Raw genomic sequence first — 12,051 nt, forward strand, 5'->3', positions numbered from 1 at the left:
GTTTTAAACATTTAATAAAAAACCAGCCATAATGTAATTAAGAAATAAATACTAAAATTTCTTTTCAAAGTTTTTTCCTTTGATCAGTGGACAATTTTGGACAGTTCTGGGCAGTTTTGGACAAGTTTTGGACAAGTTTTAGACAGGATTTTGGACAATTCTCTTATGTCTAAAACCTTGTCCAAAACCTTTAAAGTTAAAAATTGTGTCCAAAACTCATCACTGCTTTGATAATGAATTAATTCTTTGTGGAAACTTTGCTATATAATAAAAGCAAGCATTAAATAGATCAAGAAATTGTGATTTTAACAGTTTTAATATTACACTTATTTATTATTTGAGAGGAATTTCACATAATATTTCAATCATTTTGGAATCACATTATCACAATACTTTTTATTTTTACAATAACATTGCTAATTTTCAATATGTAAAATTATATTTAAGGTATATTATAATAAAGTGTTTGTTAGTAATTTCCTATGTATATTACGAAATTAACAAATGTAGTAATAGCTAACAATAGATGTTATGGCACTTTTAAAATTGTTAATAATATCATTGTCATCTGATAGATATATTGAATATGATGCAATATTTTACTACAAACCAACACGCAACGCTTCAAATCACCGGGGGTGATCATCACCGTTGGCCGGAATTATCAATTTTTACCGGCACTATATTTTTTTAATGCTGGTCGATCATCATAATTTCAGTCACCGGTGAACATAACCCCCGGTGATATTTAGAAAAATTCTTATTATTATATGTTTCGGAAATTGTAGGATTTCAGGAAATTAGATTCAGGAAATAAGGATTCGGGGAATTGTATATTTCAGGAAAATGTTCAGTTCAGTATTCAGGTAATTGACTTCGGGAATAGGTATATTCAGGAAAATAGCATTCGGGAAATCGTAGTGTAACCACAATGTATAATTTGGAAAAAATAAAATACTTGGAAACTCGGTAAGTGATCGTCAAAATCAATTATAACCAGTAAAATGGCGTTTTATTCCCATATAAAAAAAAAGGAAAAATGATCGGCAAGTGGAGATTCAAAATTTAATATTTGTACGCATTGTAATCGTAAAATATCAAGTTATTTAGGTCAACGTCGATTATGTAGAAAAAAATGAGTTCAATGTAACTGATTGTAGCATACCAACTAACGAAGTTAATAATGAATTTGAAGATAAATTAATTGATACAAGTGAAAATTTTAAATTGATGAATTTATTAAAGAAACTCAAAATAATTCAAAATATTGTGATGATTTTATCGAATGGATACCCCCAATAATTACTTAGGGAATATAGAACACTTAACAAAAGGAGGAAATTCAGAAATTTTTTGTGGAAATTTGAATTTAATTAATTTAACTATACCTTTGGCTATAAAAGCTATTAAAGATTCTGATGAACAGATTCTAAAACGAGGTAAAAAGAAAAATTTTAATCTAAATAAAATAACAATGATTTTCTAACCTTTTTTTTCGTCGTTTCAACCATTAGTTTAAAATGCATCTTGAATGTTGTGGTCAAAGCGTTATACCATTTTATGGAATAACAAAAGTACCCGAAAAAAATAAATACGCTATGGTGATGAGACGTGCAAAATATGGAGATTTGAGGAAATATATTAAAAATTCCCCAGAATTAACTTGGGCCGACAGAATAGAAATTCTTATAAATATTTCAAAAGAATTTGGTTCATAGGGATTTTCATTGCAAAAATATTTTGGTAGACGAAAATAGGGGAATTTTAATGTGATTTTGGACTTTGTAAACCCATTGACTTAAAAATAGGTAAATAATTTTTTTTAAAAAAAAAACTAGTTTATCCTACAATACTTTAAATATGAATAATAAAACTTTTTTATAATAAAATGTTTCAGATATAATTCAAAGAGTTTTACCTTATATCGCTCCTGAAGTACTAAAGACAGAACCATACACTAAGCAATCTGAAGTTTTAGCTTAAGTATGATAATGTAGGAATTAACTACAAATAAACCTCCATTTAAAGATCGGGATCATGACAAATCTTGCAATAGCAGTTTGTCGTGGATTGAGACCAACTATTACTGGAGAAACACCAAAATTTTATGCTGAATTTATGAAACAATGTTGGGATCCTGATCCATCAAAAAGACCTAATGCTTCACGCTTACCAGAATTATTTGAAGAAATGATAATTTCACCGATAACTAGAAATATAGGTATATAAGAATTAAGTACTTGAATTTATAGTAATGTTAGAAAGTAAATTTATTTTATATTTCCTTCTTTTTCTTTTTTAGAACACAATACTAATACCAAAACCGAAACAAGAATATTTAATTATACTGCTAGTATTGATCCAATTGATTTTTATGAAAAAGAAAAAGCATCTGTAATAAATGATGATTTTATTGATGTAAAACCATTGCCTCAGTCTAATATCCCAATAGATTCCACCGAACCAGTATATAAAATGCAAAGATGTGAAACTATAACATATTTGTTATACTAATATTATTCATAGAATATGAATCTGAAACCAAAACACTTGAATATGCTACTAATATAGCTTCAATTGATTTTTCTAATATTGATGAAACAATTGATTTAGACTCTAAAGAATTTTCAGGTTCGTGAAATGTTTGATTTAAAATATTTATTTTACTTACTTAAAAATTAATTTGTATTATTGTTATGCGAAATAAGCTGTTCCTACTGTTCCTGAAGGACATCTGGAAGAAAAAGCTAAATCCACAACCGAAAATGTATCTCAAACAACACAATATACAGCCGAGACTGTATCTTCTACACTTGTCAATCTTAAATCAAAAATCACTCCTGAAACAACCAAAAAGATCGTAGAAAACCAAAAACCCGATGGTTCTATTAAATTAGACAAAACCGTATCCGATCAAATTAATATCTCTTCTGATAACATACAATCCTCAGTTCAAACTTATGGTGTTGGTGACAAAATCAGTCCCAAAGAACGTATGGGAAACAGCCTTGTCACTCCGTTACTTAACCATTACCTCTCAATCTCAAGATCAACATAAAAACAATCTGAAAAGCCAAGAAGTGCCTTATTGATGAACTCAAAGATGAAAAATTAGTAGAAAAGTTATTAACAACGTCGTAAAAGATTATTGTTGATCAAAGTGTCAAAAAAGGAAAGGAAGATGCCGTTTCCACTATCAAAAGCTCTTTTACAACCAAAAAAGCAAAAGAAATGGTATCATCCCAAAAAGAAGATGGATCCTTAGAACTCCCTGACGGGCGCTGAATCTAATGAATCATTAGTTTCATCCATTAAAACTTATTTCATCAATAAAGGAACGAAAGCACCATAGAACAAAAAATTACTTGATACAGCTATAACCTTATCCTTCCTCAGAAAAACATCATCTACTGATACTTCACCAGAATTAAAAGAAAAAGTTGCAAAAGCAGAAAAATATTTAAAGACTGAATTAGGAAGTGAAGAAAAATTAAAGAATTATTCGATACAGTTGTTGTCGATCATGCAGCAAGAAAGTAATCAAAGAAAAAGCTGAACAAACGATTGTCCAAGAAATTCAAAAAACTGTAACTAAAGAAGAGATCACAAAAGTCATTGAAATTCAAAATAAAGAAGGTTCATATGAAAAAATATCCGACAAGATTACCGAAAAACTTGGAGAAATCACAACCGAAAATATATCATCCTCCGTCCATATTACTGATGAACATGTCAAAAAATTTGATACCAAAGTATGGAATACATTTATAACAATTGCTTACTGCAATAAAGTGTTAAGAAAACAACAATCAAAAGTGACAACTCCGAATGAAAAAGCTCTCACTTGGTTGCATACTCAAATTAAGGATGAAAAATTAGTAAAAGAAGTTTTAGAATCTTGTGAGAAATTAGTAGTTGAGAAAGCTTCTAATAAAAAGAAAGAATCTTCTTGGCCTTCTTTGTCTACTTCTTTGACTGGTTGGGGATCTAGTTGGGTAAATATATTACCGATACAGCTAAACAAACAACCGAGGGTGTGTCTGATTTGATACAATATACAACTGATGCTGTATCTTCTACACTAATTAATCTTACCACTCCTGAAACAACCAAAAAGATCGTAGAAAATCAAAAACCCGATGGTTCTATTAAATTAGACAAAACCGTTTCCGATCAAATCAACATCTCTTCTGATAAAATACAATCCTCAATTCAAACTTATGGTGTTAGTGATAAATTAAAATCAGTCCCGAAGAACGTATGGGAAACAGCCTTGTCACTCCGCTACTTAACTATTACCTCTCAATCTCAAGATCAACATAAAGATCAATCTGAAAAAGCCAAAAAGTACCTTATTGAGGAACTCAAAGATGAAAAATTAGTAGAAGAGTTATTAATAACGTCGGAAAAGATTATTGTTGATCAAAGTGTCAAAAAAGGAAAGGAAAATGCCGTTTCCACTATCAAAAGCTCTACCACAACCGAAAAAGCAAAAGAAATAGTATCATCCCAAAAAGAAGATAGATCCTTAGAACTCCCTGACAGGCGCTTGATGTTGAATCTAATGAATCATTAGTTTCATCTATTAAAACTTATTTCATCAATAAAGGAACGAAAGCACCAGAGGACAAAAAATTACTCGATACCGCTATAACCTTATCCTTCCTCAGAAAAACATTATCTACTGACACTTCACAGAATTGAAAGAAAAAGTTGCAAAAGCAGAAAAATATTTGAAGACTGAGTTAGGAAGTGAAGAAAAAATCAAAGAATTATTAGAAAAAACCGATACTGTTGTTGTCGATCATGCAGCCAAGAAAGTAATCAAAGAAAAAGCGGATCAATCGGTTATCCAAGAAATTCAAGAAACTGTAACTGAAGAAGAGATCACAAAAGTCATTGAAATTCAAAATAAAGAAGGTTCATATGAAAAATACCTGACAAAGTTACTGAAAAACTTGGAGTAATTACAACCGAAAATATTTCATCATCCGTCCGTATCACTGATGAACGCGTCAAAAAATTTGATACCAAAGTATGGAATACATTTATAACAATTGCTTACTGCTAGGAAAACACAAATCAAAACGGACAGATCAAAATGAAAAAGCCCGCGCTTGATTGCATGAGCAAATCAAGGATGAAAAATTAGAAAAAGAAATTTTAGAATCTTGTGAAAAAATAGTAGTCGAGAAAGTTTCCAATAAGAAAGAAAAAGAAAAAAGAATCATCACCTTGGTTCAATTTGTTACCCAACTGGGGTAGTAGTGATACCACAAAACAAACAACAATAAAGAAAATCGAATCCATTCCTGTAGCTCCTACCACCAGTACAACAAAATCCCCAGAAAAACCTAAAGAAAGCGTAGTTAGTAAATTGGCTGAAAAGTTTTCCGATACTTCTAATACTGGTTCTCTTAGTACTGTAAGTCTGCAGCACATCCCAAGAAAGATACTAGAGAAGTTCAAAAAGATCAACCTACTCCTGCCAAACCTGAAACTGAATCTAAAACGAAACCTGGATAGTTTGATAATATTGCTACAAGTGTTGTAAAATTAAGCAAAGATATTGAAGACGCAATCACCTGGGACGAGAAAGATGATGATGATCATGATCATGAAAAAGTCGATGCTCTTGATACAGTTAAAACGTCATCTACGACCAAAGAAGTTATCCAGTATGTAGTATCAAAACAAAATGACGATGGTTCTATTGAGGCTGGCGAAACCGTTTGTAAACAATTAGATGCACCTCCTAAAGAAACAATAGTGACTATTGTTCAACAATATATCACCAATGAAAAACTCAAAAACACAAAACCTATCTGGATTACTACGGCCGTAAACATTGCATACCTCAAAAATTTAGCGGACCAGCATGAAGGTGAATGGAAAGAAAAATATGCTCGTCAATATTTAACTAAAGAAATTGGAAATCCTAAAGAAGTGGATGAATTAATAGACGCTTCTAGCAAATACGTTGTAAAACAATCGACTCAAGAAGTTATTAAAGATAAAAAGAAAGCAGCTGTTCTTGCTATACGATCATCAACCCCAAAGAAACCGTCAATAATGCGATATCATCTCAGAATAATGATGGATCTTTTGGAATAAGCAAAACGATCACCAAAGAACTTAATGATACTTCCCCTGAGGATTTAGTCAAAAAAGCGATAAAATTAAACCTAAAAATTCCGATTTTATCTTTAAAACAGCACTCATGCTCGGATATCTACGTACAGCCACGACAGATACGGATAATCCTTCAAGTACCGAGGGAATACCTTAGCTCTCAAATTAGAGATAAACAACTAGAGGAAGACATCATAAAAGCATCAAGCAAAGTAGTAATTGACAAAAGTTCAGAAAAGGTAGCAGAGGCATCTAAGAAAGAAGCTTTAAAAGAAATACAAATTACCCCTGAGATCACTAAAATTATTGTTTCAACACAAAAAACTGATGGTTCCTTTGAAGTTAGCAAGGAAATTACCGATAAGCTCAATTCTACCTCTCCTGAATCTCTAGTGACCTCTGTAATAACTTATACCAAGAATGATAAACTCAAAAATATTCAACCTTCGGTTTGGCAAACCGTTATATCAATGTAAGTACACTACCCAACCTTATATAAACTCATTTTTTTTCTTCTATTCTAACTTATTTTTTCACATTTTATTTTAGGCAATATTTGAAAAATACAGCTAGCCAATACGAAAATGATTGGAAAGACAAGTACAATAAAGCTGAAGAACATGTTCGATCTCAGCTTGGCGGAGATGATAATTTAGTGAAAGAACTTTTTTTTGACTTCAAACAAATATTTTATTGATCGTGTAGCAGTTAAGGAAAAAGAAGAAAGAACTCTTCAAGTATATTTGATGAAGATACAAAGAACACAACAATTTCCGTTTTGAAAGGAGAATACATCGTTGATGATGTTCGTTCAATATGTTCATCTCAGAAAAATGATGGTTCAATTACTCTCCATAAATCAATCAAAAACCAATTTAATGTCTCCAGCACTAATCGGTTAATTACGAATGTGAAAAGTTACATTAGTAACCAGCATTTAAGATCATATGATGATTCGGTCTTTGAAACTGCGCTCACAATTTATATTTTAAGATATGTTCTTGTTGAACACAAAGGTGAAACTCAAGCTGCCTATGAACGCGCTAACTCTTGGTTGAGTAAACAACTTAATAACAATAAAGAATTAGAAAAAGAATTATTTAGCGCATGTGAACAATATGTGATCGAAGAAGGCTCCAGAAAAATTGAACATGTAATTGTAAAAGAAATAGAAAAGGTCAAACTTGAAGTTTTCAAAGACACTCCAAACTGTGCTTAAATATCTTCAAGAACGTTCCATCCTTGATGACGCTCACGCAATTCGCATATCTCAAAATAACGATGGCTCTTTCACCTTACATTCATCAATTCTTGAACAATTTAAAATTTTATCAATTGACGAATTTATTAAAGGAATTACTCGTTATGTTGGCATCAAAAATCTAAAGAATTGTGACAAATCAATCTGGCAAACTTTATTTACTATTACATATTTCAAATAATTTTTAGTTGATTACGAAAGTGAATGGCGTAACATTTGTGAAAAAGCAAATAAATAGGTAGTCAGTAAACAACTTAAAGGGGAGTTGGAAGAATTAGACTCTGCCTGCGACCAATATCTGATTGAAAAAGCTGTGGAGGCTTATAATAATCAAACCATAAATGTTCAAATTACTAAGCTTGATGTAGATGAAACAACAAAAACTACCATATATAACATATATAATGGACTTAGATCTGATGCTAAAGTTGACCATGCTCTTTCTTTATGCAAATCCCAACATAACAATGGATCTTTCACTCTTCACAAAATAATTTCCGAACAACTCAAGATTTCTTCATCCGAAGAAGCTGTCGAAACTCTTAAATCTTATGTTGGTAGTCTACGTTTGAGACGTCTTGATAAGAGTCTTTGGATATCTGCATTTATTGTCACCTATTTCAAAATTGTTTTGTTTGAATACGAATCTGAGTGGCGTAAAGCCTGCGATCGTGCAAGTACCTGGATCAGCGAACAAGTCCATAATTCTGATTTGGAAAAGAATTATATTCAGCTTGTGAACAATATTTGATTCAACAAAGTTGCGAATTTCTTAATAGCAAAAATACTACCATCGTCACAGAAGTTTTACATAAACCTTCTCAATCTGTTATTTATGGATCTGATGATCGTGCTGTAACACAAAAAGAATATTATCTTAACTCCGAATTGATTGTAACAGGAGCAGCTGCCAGGGCAAAATGTAAAGTTGAACTTGAAAGAGCCCAAATAATACCTTAGAAGATGTATCTAAAGCTACTGATTTGGCACTCAAGTATACCGAAGACGAAATTAATAGATTATTTGATAATAATGTGACTCATGGTAATAAAGATAATGTCTTAAATCGAGCTAAAAGAGCCACTAAATTTTTGATGGACGAATATTACAAATCAGGTGGATATTGTTGGTAATATTATATTAGTTTTTTTTAAAAAAATTGAACATTTTCAATCATCGACTACTGAATTACTGAGTTACTAAACATCAAAATTTTAACGTTAATGTTTGTAACATTTTTTATAAAGATAATAATTACAGCAATGATACATTTAATGAAGAAGGTAGGTGGTTTAATGTAACAATTTGCTTTAAAAAAAATAATTAAATAATTAATATCATTTTTATTGATCTTTTCTTTATTATAGATTTGAAAGAGGCTTATCGTTCAAGATCATTGGATATCTCATAATTGTTTTAACTGTTAACGAATTTATATCATTAGATTTACAAAAAGGATTGATAAATCATAATATTTAAACAATTTGCATACACTTCTATCACGTGACTAATGGTATGTGCTGGCTAGGGGTTAAATAAATAAACTCAACTGTCACTCTCATAAATTGGTTACACAAACGAAAATTTTACTTTTTTTTTTATTTTTCAACATGTACACATAGAAAAAGTTGCTGATCTCAGAAGTTAAGGTTGTATATACTAGCTCTATATAGGTGAAGTTTTTTCATTAAAATTAGATTACTGGTTTGCTTTGTTCTTAATTTTATATGTTTTTTGCTCCTTTATAAAATTATATCCTTTTTTTTTGAGATAAGTATATACTATGTAAAACATTTTAAAATAGCTTTTTCTTCTTCTTTTATTATGTATTATTTTTAAGTGTATAATAAAAGTTTTATATTTTTGAGGTATTTCAAACAGCCAATCCAAAATTTTAAAAAATATAGATAGAATATTTTTTTTAAAAAAAAAAAAATTTCATGTAGTTTCACATTTTTTTTCATAGATTATATTGATTATTGGCAAATCTATGAGGTAATATTTAATTTTAATAGTAATATATAGTAATTTGCATAACATTTTAATGGCACATCCTTTAGGTAGTACAGGTAATGATTTTGTTATATAGTCATATGATGGTAGTTATATTATTTATATTTATCTTAGCAATTTGAATTTTTTTGTAATCTGATCTCTATTTGTTACTTGCATAATAAAATATCACATCCTTTATGTAGTATAACTAACACTATTAATATTTATGCTATGTGAGGTGATATGGTAAGATAATTCTATTTAAGTTGGCTCCTTATTTATTTATTTAATCTTTAAATATTGGTTAATTATCACTGATCACATAATTGTTAAGCTAGAATTCCAATCCAAAAATTGATGAATGGACACATTTTGACGATTATACATAGATTTAATTAATTAAAATCAAGTTTTTTTTTGAGATATCTTTGGATTCTACTTCAATGTGCAATATAGTAAAATTAAAATCTGATTCAATTATAAAATGGAAAAGAAATTCAACTCAGATCAAAAATCCACCCAATCAGATGAAAAATTCAATCTGAATCAAATTTCTCTTTTTTTTTATTATTAATAACATTCTTAAATTTACTATATTATGTATTGAGATATGGTCTTTATATATCTGAAAAAAAATCCTTACCTTTATTAATTAAATCCATATGCAAATTGCCAAAATATTCCCATCTGTCAATCTTCAGATTGAAACTCTATGCTGAGCAACTTTCTATTTATCACACATTATAAATATATTATCATAAGTTAATTAAATGTTAGACTTGTATTTATCAAATACAAATCTTATATAATAATTATTTTTATATGTAACTGTAATATTTGGATAATAGAGATGAAATAAAATCTAAATTGTTAAGAATTATTAAAGAAAAAGGAAGATTAGAAGATTAGGAAGAATGCAGAGAGCTCAAATAAAAAGATATAATAAGTCAATTAGAAGAGGTATAAAGTAATGAAAGAGTAATAATTGAAAGATATGTAAGAGAATCAGTATTATTGCCAGAAAGAATAATTAATGAAATGAGAATAAATCAATAAAATAAAAGATTAAAAATCTAGAAAGTATAGAAAAGAGATTTAAGAATACTACAGTTATAACAAAAAGAGATTAATAATCAAAATGAATTAAGATGATTAAAAAATAAAAGTCAGCAAAAGATATATAAAATAAAATGTAAAGAATGGAAAATAAATGCAAAAAGTAAAATAGCAAGAATAAATGAAGTTATAGAACAGTTGAATGAAGAAAAAGGGGTATTATTAGAAGCACAAGGAATATATAAAAAATTGAAAATAATAAATTAAAAGAAGAAATAAGGATAAAAGAAAAGCAATAGAAAAGAAAAAGAAGAGGTTTAATAAAAAGGTAAAGAAAAGAATAAATTAAAGACATAATTAAGAAATTACTACCAACATATAATGATATTGTAGGAAATAATGAAGGAGAAATTAGAGAAAGGATAGAAGAAATAGAATTTAATATGAATAAAACAATAAATAGTATAAAAAGAGATTTTATTAGAAGAAATTATAGATATCTATAAAGAAGACTTGAAAGAGAATTCTGGCTTACTTTTAATAAAGGTCTTCTCATAAAATTTCAGATTTACTAATAATTTTACCAATCCTTTTTGTCTTATAATTTTACTTTATATATAGTGTGATCTTTTAAAATTATATTGAATTTTACCTTAAATTTTTAAAGACCTAAATTTTCTTTAAAAAATATTTAATTATTAAATAAAGTATTTTACAATAGTTTAAAATTTTTTTAAACATTCATTAAATTTTTATAAAAATCCAGTAATTAGATTTTGATAAATTTATCCCATTAGAATCTTCTTATTAAGACAATTCTAATAGTAGTAAAATCATCCTTTTAGATTTAATATTAACTGAGATAAATTTTAATAAATTTTATTAATTAATTAAAAAATTATTAAAAAATTTTTTATGCTAAAATAAAGTAAAATTAATTATTTAATATAAAAATAATATTGAATTTTATAGACTTATAATTTTTTCCTTCCTTACCCCACCACCATTCTTTTGTTTTAAAATTCTTTATATAAATTTTTGTCATTATATTATCACGTCTAAAATAATTTCTACCTCGTTTAAATTTGTTTATATTTTAATATTTAAACTTATTATATTGTCATGTCTAAAATTTGTTATACTGTCTACACAGTCATGTCTAAATTTTATTATAATTTCATTACACCGTCACGTCTAAATCTTATTATAATTTCATTACACTGTCACGTCTAAATCTTATTATAATTTCATTATACCGTCATGTCTAAATCTTATTATAATTATTTTGTTATACTATTATATCTAAATCTTATTATAATTTTATTACACCATCACATCTAAAGTTTTTATAAACTTGTTATCTGTCATGTCTAATACTATCACATCTAAATTATTAGTTATTACATGTTATTTATTACAATTAAGAGATAAATTTTCATGTTGTATTTATTTATAAAATTAAGGATCTAATTTATAATATGAAAAAATGTATTTGTAACAGCCTGTTACATATCTTATTTGTAACATCCTTTTTTAATAATAAATTTAATGTGTTTCACAAATAAAATTTTTATATGCAAAATTTAATTTGGAAAACTTTTACTTAA

At 28.2% G+C, this 12,051-nt stretch overlaps 1 protein-coding gene across 1 annotated transcript; it reads left to right on the forward strand.

Annotated features, from left to right (window-relative positions):
* Positions 1-2,037: 2,037 nt before the first annotated feature.
* OCT59_009103 (uncharacterized protein) lies at positions 2,038-3,058 on the forward strand (the record flags this gene model as incomplete). The annotated part of the gene is made up of 4 exons (XM_066133314.1): positions 2,038-2,221; positions 2,303-2,485; positions 2,572-2,631; positions 2,709-3,058. 4 exons carry the CDS (start codon positions 2,038-2,040, stop codon positions 3,056-3,058), a joined length of 777 nt encoding a protein of 258 aa, XP_065999764.1.
* Between the last annotated feature and the right edge of the window lie 8,993 nt (positions 3,059-12,051).

This window comes from Rhizophagus irregularis, chromosome 17, assembly GCF_026210795.1.
Source record: "Rhizophagus irregularis chromosome 17, complete sequence".
Classification (NCBI taxonomy): Eukaryota; Fungi; Glomeromycota; class Glomeromycetes; order Glomerales; family Glomeraceae; genus Rhizophagus; species Rhizophagus irregularis.